A 14,279-nucleotide genomic window follows, 5' to 3' on the forward strand; every position below is an offset into this window, starting at 1 on the left:
ATCAATAGCTCATTTGAGCACTCCCTGATTTTTTGTGCCTGTACTATCTAACTAACACACAGTTATGCCATTGCAGCTTAGCCAAATGAGAAAGACATGCGAAAAAGAGACCAACCCCCCAAAGAATAGAATGACCGAGCATGAAAAGTCATTTTAATTAAAATAGATGACATCAATATAATGTGAATGCTTTTAAAAAATATTTGTACTAATAAAATATTAAAGACGCATAGGGCCTAACCCAATAAATTTATGATATATAATTTAAAGATTATTTCTTCCACAAAATACATGAGTGATTAAAAAGTTCATTAATAACAATCTATCAAATAAAGTGCACAATTTACCAGAATATTTTTGTACCCGTGGGTAAAAAAAAAGCTATGGAAAAGCTCTAAAATATTTACTTTCAAGTTTCAACATGGCCTTGGGCACAAATGAACTAGCCCCATCAAAATTGAAGTATTTTAATTACTTTTTAAGAACACGCACAATTTGATGGAAAAATTCTATATGGGTCTGTTTGCTTAGTGCTGGCTCTAAGCCCAAAACTTTTTTTGGTCAAATTGTAACCTCAACTAAAATCTATAAAAGATTTCAACACGATAAAAAATTTGCTGAACTTTTACCACTAGATTTAAAAAAAAAAGAAAATCTAAATTTATACATAATACAAGGAATCGACAAATAAGATGGTTCGCCATTGAAGAAGTGGCGCATATTTCCATTTCCATACAGCAGAAAGTTAGAATGCTCTGACCAGACTTATACCTGATATTTACATATCGCTTGGCAAATTATACTGTGACTGCAAGGCCATCCAACTGCACCCACCCATAAGCGCATCTGTCCCTCATCTTTTTAACTGTTGAAAGTGCCATATCGACCACTGGCCGGATTTTCATCAGCGCCTTTTCTACCAGTATTCTAGTGCCTGCGTCCGCCTGCAACTAGATCAACCATGAAACGTCAAGCTAAATCAGCACCAGAGCATGGCAACTTATCATGACAAATCAACAACTAAATAAAGATACCAACCTTTTCAATGCAGCAAGCAGTGTCGAGCAAGTGACAGAAATACGACAGTTGCTTGTACAAATCTGCTTCCGTGTACTGGCGAAAACACATTTAGAACCAAATTTCTCAGCAACTAAATACAATCAATGGAATAAATTTCTTTAAAGTTCAGTATGCGATGTAAACCTTTCTCACTAGACGCCCATTGCAGCGTGGATAGCTTGGACAAACTGTTCCTCTCTCGGAATCACCAACCAGCCTCAGGTTGACACTCCTAGTGGTATGCTTACAAGTTTCATCATCACACTGAAAGCAGACTAGATTTAATTATTATCATGGTTCATGTATGTTGATCTTGTATTCCTTATAATAATGTGCAACAAATAGATTACCATCATGACGCCTTTATAGTATGTGGAAACAAACCCCTCTGCTTGCCTTTTGACCTGAAATAGAAAGGTTCACACACACCGCTCTTAACTCAGAACTCAAAAGAGTTGAGTGTTTAATAAATAATTCACTTGTGGATCCAGTCCATCTCAATAAAACACTCCAGAAACATCTTTCAATGTCTTGACAGCGAACCATGTAATATTTCTTTCTCCAAGTGCACAACATAGAAGAAGATTAAGATAAAAACCTGATTGGCCATAATTGCAGGAGATATTCTGCCCAAGTCACCTTCCGCTGGGCATTTAGGGCAACACAATCTATGCCAGAAATTGGATATAGATTCTTCGATTTGTGGGTTTTTTGATTTCTCAAGAATTGACGTACAAATGGAAGTGAAGACAGGAGGACAGTGAAAAGTACCAGAGCAGCTGGGACATGACAAGATTAGCGGCTCACAACTCTGATATCTGCAATTCAATTCAAGGAAAAAAAATGGAGTGAAAAGGAACCAGAAGAGAAAAGGATTTCACATTACAGTTTCAAATATAATTGCATTTATACCCTACAATGTATTCCAAATTTTATTAATTAATTCTGGAAATGATGCCTTGGACACAAATAACAAAAGCTAAGCTATTGAAATTAAATTGAGGCACAGAAGATATTTGAAAGCGTAGGACCATAATGGCATTGCTAGGCATAATAATTACCTTTCCTCATCATCAGCAGCAAACAGGAGTGAGCTAGAAGGGACAGATTCACTTGATTTACTTTGGAACTGTAAAAACAATTAATCATGGGTTAAGTGCTGCATACAAATTGGAAAATATCATAGCTCTTAGTCTGGCTAGGAAGAATACCTTGGATGAGTCAAGCCCCAAGCAATCAGCCAAACGCTCTGGGCTTGTACCCTGGATTGAAGCACATAAACGTGATACCACAGGATGAATTTGCTGTGACAAATAGTACTCAATGTCTATAATCCATTTTCCATCATCACATTTCAATTCATCAGGATGTCTTGCACGCTGGGCTATCCCTGTTAAACTTACTGCAGAAGCACCCGCACCCTGCTCGATTGAAAAACAAGGGCAGAAAATAAAAGAACATCGAACAAGGTTACATTTTAAATACAAGACTTGGAATGCTATACCCAAATTACATCAATCAATACCTGCTCGCAGCAAATTATATACGGTACTGTATCACCAGCAGAGCAACCAGCTGTATAGCCACTTTGCTTCAACCTTAGTGCTACCTGGAAAATGGTGCACAAAAGTAAGAATGGATTAGTCAAATGGTACAAACCATGAAAATATGGTTAAAGACCCGTTAAAGAACAATTCAAAAATGTTCAGACTCACCAGAACATGAGGTTGATTTTTGGCATCAGGATAGGCTTCAGGTGGTTTAGTCAATGTCTTTGTGATGACATATTTCTCAAGGGCTACTTGTCCACTCCTCATATCTTCCTGGACCTGTTAAATTCACAAAACTGAACAATAAGACTCCAAATGGAAAGGCAAGTTTAAAGCACAGACATCATTCAATGGCAACTCTAGTTTTCCAAACAAGTTGAGATGATAACACCTTTCTCTACCAGGATCCATAACCCCTTCAACTGCCTTTTATTTGTTCAACAATAACCATATTGAAATGGCCATATATCTCTTTTACCATTTTCCTGACAATTTGCCTTTTCTTTTAAAAAAGAAAGGAAAGGAAAGGAATATTGACAATAATTCAACGTTACCTTCATGAGGGAGTTATGTATTGATTCAATTACGTCCTCACATGACCTGTGAGCACAAGAGCCAAAGGCATGACAAGGTAAATGGGGACTCCAATCACTTTCGTTGAATTCCAGCCAAGTACAAAGTCAAAATGACTGTAAAAAAAGGACAGTATAGCATACCCTCCAGACAAAATTTGAGCCAGGCAGAAATCTCCCAATTCCTTTGATAGCAAGCTCCAGTCACGACGAACCATGTCAAGACCTTTACGTTCAATAACCTGCAGCAAAAAAGTTAATATACTGATCTTATTCAAGACAACAGTAACTGAAATGGCAAAAAAATATTTATTTTTACAAAAATTTACCTCATATGGTGTCCCATCCTTGAATTGCACCTTAACAGCTGCATATTTCTTCTTCTTAAGAAGAAGCATTCTTTTGTACAAGCCATCAAGATCAATTTCTAGACACCTGTACTTCTTGTTAACCTAGATACAGCTAAACAAAGTTAGATCCAATGTAGAGCATGCAAAGAGAAGAGGAATCTAATAGTAGCAACATGACAAGGAGAAAACAAAGAAGACTTCATTTGGTTTAAGCAACTTGCATGCTGGCAAGTTGGAGTTAAAACATTAAATTTGGAACTTTATAGATGCCCAAGTCTTATGGATTTTGGATTTGTCAAAAAGTGCAGTAACTGTATCCCACTGTTATCTATTCACTAGGAATATGACAAGGTCAGTTCATTTAGACACTTCATTGCATTTTGCATTTTTTAGCATGGGATGCTGATAGGCCTCCATATAACTGTTTTTGCAACATAAGGTACATAGAATTTTTCCAACAAGCACAAAGTGCATGACCATAATTTTACCTCCTGGATGACTTTCCCTGCAATAGCTTTTGCTTTTGGAATATCATCTAGTCCACTATAAATCATAATTGAATCTGTATCACCATAGATCACCTGCAATTCAAAGTAAAAGGCACTCTTCAAGAGCTAACCACAGTGCTAGTCATGTGAATTTATGAACATAAATACTAGAAGAATTTGACAACAATTTCTATACATCAATGCAGAAGGTCTTACCTCCAAGTTCAAATTATTCTGAACAAGATCAACAGTACTTTGTAAAATCTCCCTTCCCTAAATATCAGTCACTTGACTTGGTCAATACATCAGTTTTTGCTTGAGAGCAAGACATTCAGTTTCAGAAAAAGCAATGTTTATCTTACTTGTAGAGTTATTAGTTCTGCAAGTGGCTTTGCATAGAATCTTGAATTGGAAAACCCAAGGCATCCATACATACTGCATGACCCAGCCATGTCAGAATGCATGAGAAAAAAAAAGTAGGCATTATGTAATGAACAGCAGTGACATTGATTGAGAAAAAAAACCAAAATCTAGATGCCAAGAAAATAAATATAAACCTATTTGCAGTAAGCTTTAGCGCTTGTTGCTGAATGTCAAGCTGCTGGACTTTGAGACCAGATGCATTCTTCATCCATGACTTCACCATTCTTCTTCTCTCAACTAAATTTTTCAGCAACTGTCAAAGAACATGTAAAATAAATTCCTGGAAACCACTTTAGCTCAAAACAATGGAAAAAGAATGGTACACATGCAATGCATTGAAGAGCATAAATGCAAATGATGCGGGTAGATAGCATGCACTACAATTTTTAACAAGCCGTCTAACAATTATTTTTTACTGATTAAGCTTACAAGCAATGAGGTGATCATACCTCAGGCAGAACTCCAGTTGTTTTACTGGAAGGTAAACGAGGAACCAATCCATCCATAGACCTTTCAACTGTTGTGAAGCAGATATTGTATTCCTGTATAATGAATTAAGTATTAGTGCCATGAAAGTGGTCGATCAATGAGGTAATCAAGCAAGAGAGAGGGTGAGGAGGGAAAAAGATACTAACCTGAATAATTGAGGGGTAAAGACTATTGAAATCCAGAAGCAATACATATTTGTCATATAAACCTTTTTTAGGCTCCAAAACCAATCCACCTGCATAGGCAGGACCTTTTTTTCTTTTCCCATGATCACTCTGTTTATTGTCATTTTCGAAATAGGCAGCATCAGTGTCAAACTCATCAGCATTTCTCTCCTCAATGCCATTATTAATTCTCCTCTTTGTCATTTTTGCTTCCTTTACACGAGAAGACATCTTGTCTGGGACAATATATTTCTTTGCATGGAATGCATGCAATAGAAGATACTCTACTCTTTGTGCCCTGGCACCCTGGAAAAACATATATTACACATTTGTAATGATGTTTTGGACACAACTTGCAGAAATAAATCACAAAAAAGGGAAAACCAATTCCACGAGAACTCACTTGAAGAGTTTTCCCCCAGAGATTCCCACTGATATTGGTCAGCTGGCGTGTGAGAGGAAGAATGCTCAAATGAAACATGAGTTCCATAGATAACCATGCATCTGTCTCACCATATTCAACCTGAACGCATTACTGACACCTTGAGAACCATAATAGACCGGAAAAGAGGGGACCACTCATAATTTTCTTGTAGCGGGTAAAGCAGACCACAAGCATCATCACATTACCTTTATGGGCTTAAAAGATGCCCTGATTGACAAGCGAAGACAATTTACCTAACTAAGCTAGTTTAGGCTGTCATTTGGCTACTAAAACCACCATAGCCCGGATATATATGAAATACAAGGTTAAAATTATTTGCAAACTTTATTACAAATGTTGCAAATTATATGCCTGAACCATCCAAGTTGTTAATCTTAGAACTAGTAAAGCCACAATTTTCACGACCACAAATTGTCTGTTATCACATGGAACACTCTGAATTATTAAGAAAGATGTGCACTTCTATAGAAATACAAAAAACATACTAATTTAACCACAATAAAATTGTTTACCAGGACAAGAAAAGTTCAAACTCTAATTTCTACAAGGAATATATTACCTAGCATGATAATTCTGGTCAGGTAATTGAAGTTAGAATCAGAACTTACTAGTTCAATAAGGGACTTTGATGTCTGGAACATTGTGGGAATATCATGTGGTGCAATCTCCTTGCGGTCTTTGTTCAGCCGAGTCTTAGCAAGTTGTGTCAAGGAATAACTAACCTGGATGAATTGAAGTTGAACTGTGAGAAACTACAGTTTTTGTCCAGCATTAACTGCATGATGTGACATTTCTAATCATTTTTGTGCCATTAGGTGTGCACAATACCTCTTTTAATAAATCACGGGAAGCCAAATATGTATCACATAAAAGCCGGCCAGCAATGCAAGACAGGATCCCTGGACTTGCTCCAGAGCCGAAAATGGCATTTCCTTTTGTAAGTTTAGGCATCACAGAACGCTTGAGACGTCCTATTTTGGACCATGTGCTACTTGGCACCCGGCAAGCCTACACAAATTTAACAAGAACTTTACCTCACATAATCTTTCTGTTAGGAAGCATCACAAAAATAACCCCACCTGTGTCCTATGTAGGAGAACATCCAGGTCAAAACCAGATATATTATGTCCAACAAGAAAATCACTATCTAACTTGTGTAATGCAATCATCAGACGATTTAACAAAGCTCTTTCACTGCAAAAGATGTAAAAAATACTTTAACTACAGGTTCCAGAAATATGATTAGAAAGAACAAAGAAACAAGAAATTGAAAACAGGATACAAAAGAAAACTCACCTGCTTTCAATAGCTAAGACATTTGATCCAGCAATTGTGTTTCTGTCTGTAACCTCTTTGGAAAATCCCATTGGGAATATCCCTCCATCAAGCTTGCGAACAACAGTAAAATGGCTCAGCATGCCAGGTTTCTTCCACTCGGAGGCCAACATGGGAGTGTCAATCTGAAAAGTGAAACAGAAGTAGTAGCTTATCTTAGTAATGCACATAAACTTGTATGGCATAAAATGGGAAAGCACTTGTGAAATCAACTTTATCCCGGATTAGAGCTAGAAGCCTACATGGTAACAATGTCAAAACTTCAATTAGAGATCACATAACGTAAGCCATAAAGTGGAGCATATTTATGAAAAATAATGGGCATCAAGCTGATGTAAATATTTCCCTCCTGACCAAGGTCACATTAAAAATGAACTTCAAACCCTTTTATGAATTACTTTGTAGTGCCATACCAACAAATTCCGGAAGAAAATTGTGGATAACATCCAACAAAACATGGTAACTTAAAAAGTTAGGACTCCAAGGCACAAAGTGAACAATTTTTATTTGTATTGTATCATTACAAGAACATAACCTACATCTTACTCTACCAGTAAATATTACGTGATGCCTTTTCCAAGTGCCTTTTTACTCAAATTGACATGTGAACTAAGATCAGATGACAATGTCATTGCATATATGTGCTTGAACCAACAACTTCAAAGGCAGAATGAATGACATCCAAATGAAAAATGCTTGAAATCAAAATGAATGCAGAATGGCCCATGAGAGCTCTTGAGCAAACCTTGGCCTTGTGACAGCAGATGACAGAAGCAGAGACTATTTCATTCACATTCTGCTTTTCATTTATGACAGTTTTCAGATTTATTGCAGCAACAACCACTGGAGGAATCTCTATTTTGCTATTTGAAGAAGAAGAAACTTGTATGTCCTTTGGAGATTCGACAATGATCTCAAACTTGCACCAGCTCACCTGACCAAGATTGGTACAGAGGAAACATAGAAGATATTATAAAGGAGTTCATGAGGGATAAGTGAACTGATAAAAGATGTGTTGATTGAAAACCTTACCTTTTGAGAAGCTGGGCAAGTTGCAAATTTTGAAACTGAAAGCCACGAAGGTCCCTTTACCTTCCTTTTAACGAGAAAAAGCTCTAAAGCACTGTAAATGATAACAATAATTATTTTCCACTTCCATAAAAGAATTTATTGTTCATTATGTATAACTGTCCACCCCTCGAAGCTGAATTGGAACTTGCCAGGACTAAAATTGAATAAAAGATGATAAAGTTGACTTCACTGGCCTCAATTCAATATTTATATCAGATTCAAACAAGACTCTAAGTTAACACAATAAAGCTGTATCAGTGGACATTGAGACTTGTATAGGTGATCAATAAGTGTATTGACTAATCAACTAACTAGCTAAAGCCATCTAATCTCTTTCTTACCTTAGTTATTGAGTTTTGAGAAGGCTAGGCTGTTTAGCTCATTGAGATTTGACAAGTCTAGGACAAATCAATCAAGCAGTAGAAGAGTTATGATGACAAATTCTGAATACATGCCAAAATATTGACAGCACTTGTAATAAAAAGAAAGAGATGGTCTGTAAGCTCATTAAAGCAAGTTTTCACATTGAATTTCTCACACTCTTATATAACTCGTACACATGGATTTATTTAAGAGGAAGTAATGTCTGGTTGGAATTTAAAAGTGCACCCTTTAAGCCCGGATGTTAGCAAAAACCCCAGATCTATTACCTGCAATGAGTTCCTAGCAAAGCACAGAAAGTTTCCCCTTTCAGATCTGCTGGGAGCGGAGGTTCCTGCACTCAGAGAATCCAAAATATATAATTCAAAATAGAAAGGATTTCAACAGAGCTTGATAGTATCAAACTAGTAACTTAAGAAACTCTAAGATGGACAAATATGACATCTGAGTGTCTCAAATATAGCTCAATGATTTAAACTGCGTTACTATGTTTAACAAATTGGTGGAAACCTTAAATGGATAGTTGATCTTGAGTGCATAATTCTCTCCAGCTGGTATATCAGAGCGCTCAAATGCATATCTCCTCTGTTAGTTGGTCACCAAAATAAATAAATAAAATATCAGGAAATATGAACAGCACAGCAGAATATAAGTAGTGCATTTTGAGAAATGCGCGGTTTTTGACATTAGAATGAATGAATCTGCAAACCTTAACCGGAGCCATGCTGAAACTTGAAACATTGAGACTTAACAATTGGCTTGCAACTTCATTCTTTAGTTCATATGCCATGTCCTGCAGAAGAAAATTGCATAAAAGCATTAAAAGCAGCCAGAAAATAAAACACAAAGTTATGTGTTCCATAATATAAGACATTTGTTCCATAATTTAAGCACGTATATGTAGATACATTTGTATATGAGAATGTACTTACTTGCAGCTTTTTATGGAAATCCGTGGAAGAAATCCGTGACTCTTCAACCTCTTTCTCTAGCATGCTTATCTCATCAGTATGAAATGTAGAACTATTTGGAATTGCATAAACACATCTGTGCATATTCTTTACAACCACACAGCAACTATGATATGTATTTCCGGCTTTCACCTAAATACCAAAGTCAGATGTCAACATCACTACTAACCCCAGGATTTATACCAATAACACATAAGAAATAGATAAGTTTCGTTGCATGCCACTGTGCAAACTTGATTGTTGGACGGATTGGCTATCTATGAAATGAAAGCCACCACCAGCTCAATAATGTACTAATTTGTCAGGTTTCATGACAAAAATGGAGAAACATCCAAACTGCATAAATATATTCCTGAATGTTTTTCAATAAGTACAGCGTCATCTTTGATCATCACTAATCCCAACTTAAAGCCTTATAGAGTTTAATTATCACACATAGTTAACTAATTAAAAATTACCACTGGGAAATTAGTTATCTGATAGTGTTAATTAAGGGCAATCACTCACCCTACTGCCACCCATTCTAATTTGTTAGGACAGCCCATTTTAATCACCCTTGAAGGAAAATTAATGAATCGTCCAAGTTCTTGTAACATGCACTGTTAACATTCTACAAAAAAGTGTTACAGGATCACCAAAAAATATCAAACAAGTATACATTACCTTCCCAAACAAAAAGATCGTGCCCATGTTCGCACCAAAAATCTCTTCATAAGCATCAAGAATGTAGAAGGGTAATGACCCATCACCATCCAGCTCAAACTCAGATTGCTCCTCACAATTTGCTCCACTTTTAACCTCCTCCACTACCCCAGCGCCACCAACAGCCTCACCCCCATTCTTACCACTCATCACCTCCTTCCACCCGGCTGTCGCACTCAAAGCTGGATCCCTCTCCTCATGACTAATCTTCGCATTAAGTGTACGTCCACCATCCTTCTTCACAACTGCCTCGTCTGCTTTCACTTCCAAAACACTTACAACCTCCTGTTTAACCGGATTAGACAATTTATCCTCTCCCTTCTCTTTCACTTCCACAATTCCCTCCTTTTTCTCATCAACACCACTCTTATAATTAATAAAATCCCTATCCAATTCAGCTTTAGCCATAAAATTAACATCATTACCGTTATCAAAAAATCGATTTTCACTCTTAATTGGTGTAGCATTCTTCATAATCAACTGTCCTCTTCTACGCCTTTCTCTATCAGCTTCATCAGGTGCAAACTCCGCGATAACATCATCAACAATATTGTCACAATCAAAACTCTTTGCCTTACCAACAGAATCCCTATTTTTAAAAACATTTGATGTAAACATAGCCGATATCTTCGTTTTCCCCATAATCGCCGCCGCAGCAGCCGTCAACGAAGCATTACCTTTCTTCACATCTTTCTCTTTCTCTTTCTCTTTCTCTTTCTTTTCACTTTTCTTCTTTCTAGATCTACTCTTATTCAAACCCTCGCCGTCCGATTCATCCGACGACGGAGGTAATCCGGCCTGAGACCAGTCCTCTTCTTCACCTTCGTCCCCGTAACCTAGGCCGTTATCGTCAACGATGAAACCCTGAGCTTCCTCGCGGCGGCGAGCAACGAGACTGTTATACTCGTCCTCGGGGACGGAATCATAGATTGGATCTTCCATTTTGATGGCGTACCCGCCGCCATTTTCAGATCTCCTGCCACCACGACGGAGCGCTTTGAGTCGCTCAAGGGCTTCGGATCTGGCGGTGGCTTCTGCTCCTCTTCTTCGCTTCCCATTTAACGCTGCTGGCTGCTCGTCTGCCATCGATGGATCTCTCTGTGTGTGTGGATTGAGTTGTTAGGGTTCTAGAGAGTGAGGAAGAAGGGGAATGGATGTTTTTGGAGGTTGGTTCTTCATGGCGGGAAAATTTATGGCTTTTGGCGCCAAAATAGATATATAAATAAGAACGAGGAATTATTTAAATTGTGCATTGCTATTTAGTGAATTAAATATTTTTGCCGCCATATCTTCATTGGATGCTTTGTCAGTGCCTCATGAATGAAAGATTTTTCCTTTCCCTTTGTAACCTCCAGAAAATTTATCAAATCGTGTATAATATTAGCATGTTCCAGACATATCCTTCTAGAATCAATTAGTAGATCACATGTTAAATCTCTGAAACATTTCACAAAAGCAAACAAACCTAACAGAGCAGAGAGTTTAAAGAAGATTTAGCCCTTTAATCAACATCAGGTCTCCATGGCAGTCATGCATTAAATCTTTGAAACTCCTAGACTTTTACTGTATACTCTCTCTAATTTTATATAAATTCCTACAATAAAATTATTTTTTTTACTTTTTATCGCACAGAATTCATAACTTGTTTTTAGTGGTAAAATAGTTTTTTTTTTACTTGATTAACTTGTTAATTTAAAATTCATAGAGATATCGAGGGCTTTCCCTTTCTAGATGTACAATAAAATTATAAACTACCTTGAAAGCTAAATTAATTAAAATGAAAAGTGAACGGTTTTTCAAAAATTTTAAACTGTGAAATATACAAATTATCCTTTTAATTAAATTTTATTAAAGTTAAGGTCACGGGAGCCTTCATCGTTTCGTATAAGTTTTTTTTATAATTTACAAGTTAACTTAAGAGTATTTAAGTCTTTTAATTAAAATATAATATTATTATAAATAAAATATTGATGACATGTCCACAATGGCGCTAGCGCCTTTTAAGTAGTGCCTATTAGGCCGAACAAGATATTTTAAAAATATATTGTCATTGTAAAAAAAATAAAAAAACATCTTATTTATTAATTTTATTATATTATCATTGTAAACCGTGTCAAATTTAATTTATTTATTTATTTAATTTCATCATTTAACTTTTAACTTTTATATTAAATTTGTCTTCTTACTTTATAATATTTCAAGTCTGAAATTAAATTTCTTGATTTTTAATTTTAATTCTTAACTCTTTTAATTTTTTTTTTAATTTTATTATTGGATCCATGATCTTATTTTAAATTCAATCCCTTTTATCCTGATTTTTATTTTTATTTTTAATTCTTTTATGAAATTGATTTTTCTTTTCAATTCAAAATTTGAAGATATTTTAGATTTGACCTTTAATGTTTTAATTTTTAATTTTGATTGTTTGCTCTTTTATTAAAATCTAATTTGTTTTCAATTTCAACCTTAGATTTATAATCTTGATTTTTATATATTTTTTTATTTGATCCTTGTTTTCTTTATTTTATTTTTTTTAATTTTGGAATCTTTTGTTAATTTGAATTGTGTTTTGCCATTCAATTCAAAATTTTATGTTGTCCTTCAAATGTTGTTTCTACATGATGAGATTTTTATTTTTTTAATTGTTATTTTTTATCTTTGATTTTTTTATTATTCAGTATTTAATTTATTGGGATTTGGTTTTCATGGTTTTTCCTATGGTTTTTAAATGACCCAAGACAAGTACTGATTCACAAGTCGAGTAGGTCGAACCGAGTTAATCCAAACCAACTAAATTTTTTTATTTTATAAAAAAGTAAAAATAACATCAATTGAAAAAAAATAATTAAAAAAAAATAGTCAACAAGCTTGAGCTAATCTTGATTGGTCGGTTAATCAATACAAAAGTCAACCCAGGTTTTTTATTGTTTCACACTAGATCAATTGTCCTCAATTTCTTTTAAAACTCGTCTCGCCCAAAGCCTTAAGTCACAAGTCCACCTATCAGATCGAGCCGAGTTTTAAAATAATGGCTTTAATCAATAGCTAAAGAGTGGTGGTGGTGTGTGGAAACCACATGTCATCAATATTCTTCTACTTATAGCTTTGATTTCGGTAAATCTCAGACATGCCAAACATCTAATAAGGTTGATTCATAATTTCATATATTTTTTTAGACAAATTGCTATAATGATGTTAAACTTTGGAACATGATGTTTATTATTATGTATAATTTTGGATTATTTGGATATTATTTAATTTGAATTAATGTGTGTTTTTTATTTGATAATTTATGTTAGGTTGTGTGTTTATTTTTGGGATTGTGATTGCTAATTGAAATTTAATTTTTGATTCATGGATTATGTTTGGGTTTGGTGTTTGCTTGTTATTAAGATGGGTTTGATTATTATTGTTTTTTAAATTGATACCTTGTTCAATTAACATGTTATTTGTTTATGCGTTTTAAAAGCGTTTTTAAAAATTTTATTTTTAATTTTTTTTTATTAACTTCAAATTAATATGTTTTTAAATCATTTTAATGTGCTGATGTCAAAAAACATTTATAAAAAAAATAATAAAAATATTATTAACATGTATCTTGGCATGAAAAGTTATTTGAAGAGTAACCGCAATCATACTGTCAAATAACCTATACACGAGATGTTTTTCTGGTATTAAATAAATCAATTTCCTTCCATAAAAACAACAACAACAAAAAATCTTTCTTTAAAAAATAAAATTTTTATTTTTATTAGCACATGGTTAAGTCTCTCTAAAAATATAATTATATTTGCATAAATAATAAAAATAAAGAAAAACAATACACGACATGATTTAACATCCTTACATGTAAAAATTCACAAAAAATAGTTTTATTAATATCTTTGCATGCAATTTTTGATTTAATAACCAATTTATGAGAACTTAGATTATATTTAAAAAATACAAAAAAAATTATCTTGCTTGTTCAAATATCAAGAATTACAAACTCATATATAAAATGTATTTTTAATATTAACAAAATGTCAAAAATATATCTTTTTTAATATTTGAATGATTATATTTAATCTGCTAAGATAAAAACTTATTTATTGACAAATACTTTTATATAACCAATCTAATTTATAGAAAACCCAACCATGTTTTAGTTTATATAAAACAAACAAACAAAACAAATTATTCTAAATAAAATATATTAGAAGTGATAAGTGATCCATTTATATATAACCAATCTTTTTATTCATATTAAAAAACTATTTAATATTTATAGCAGTCAAAA

General features: G+C 34.3%; 1 protein-coding gene across 2 annotated transcripts; it reads right to left on the reverse strand.

Moving 5' to 3' along the window:
• Positions 1–650: 650 nt before the first annotated feature.
• Positions 651–11,212, reverse strand: LOC105138959 (DNA polymerase alpha catalytic subunit-like). Of its 2 annotated transcripts, none has more exons than XM_011045221.1 (30): positions 9,962–11,212; positions 9,260–9,430; positions 9,037–9,120; positions 8,838–8,912; positions 8,597–8,661; positions 7,908–7,998; positions 7,621–7,809; positions 6,837–7,000; positions 6,620–6,734; positions 6,369–6,548; positions 6,149–6,262; positions 5,499–5,618; positions 5,078–5,401; positions 4,892–4,984; positions 4,577–4,695; positions 4,382–4,454; positions 4,236–4,292; positions 4,020–4,112; positions 3,511–3,633; positions 3,326–3,423; positions 3,164–3,209; positions 2,775–2,888; positions 2,585–2,668; positions 2,271–2,480; positions 2,121–2,188; positions 1,658–1,877; positions 1,410–1,463; positions 1,204–1,323; positions 1,039–1,113; positions 651–944 (listed from the first exon to the last, which is right to left on the reverse strand). In XM_011045221.1, exons 1-30 carry the CDS (start codon positions 11,084–11,086, stop codon positions 798–800), a joined length of 4,611 nt encoding a protein of 1,536 aa, XP_011043523.1. In that variant the 5' UTR covers positions 11,087–11,212; the 3' UTR covers positions 651–797. The 2 variants fall into 2 exon arrangements, with proteins under 2 accessions (XP_011043523.1, XP_011043522.1); XM_011045220.1 differs by having other exon boundaries at positions 651–950; positions 9,962–11,211.
• Between the last annotated feature and the right edge of the window lie 3,067 nt (positions 11,213–14,279).

The sequence above is a fragment of the Populus euphratica genome, unplaced genomic scaffold (genome assembly GCF_000495115.2).
Source record: "Populus euphratica unplaced genomic scaffold, PopEup_1.0 scaffold188.1, whole genome shotgun sequence".
NCBI lineage: Eukaryota > Viridiplantae > Streptophyta > Magnoliopsida > Malpighiales > Salicaceae > Populus > Populus euphratica.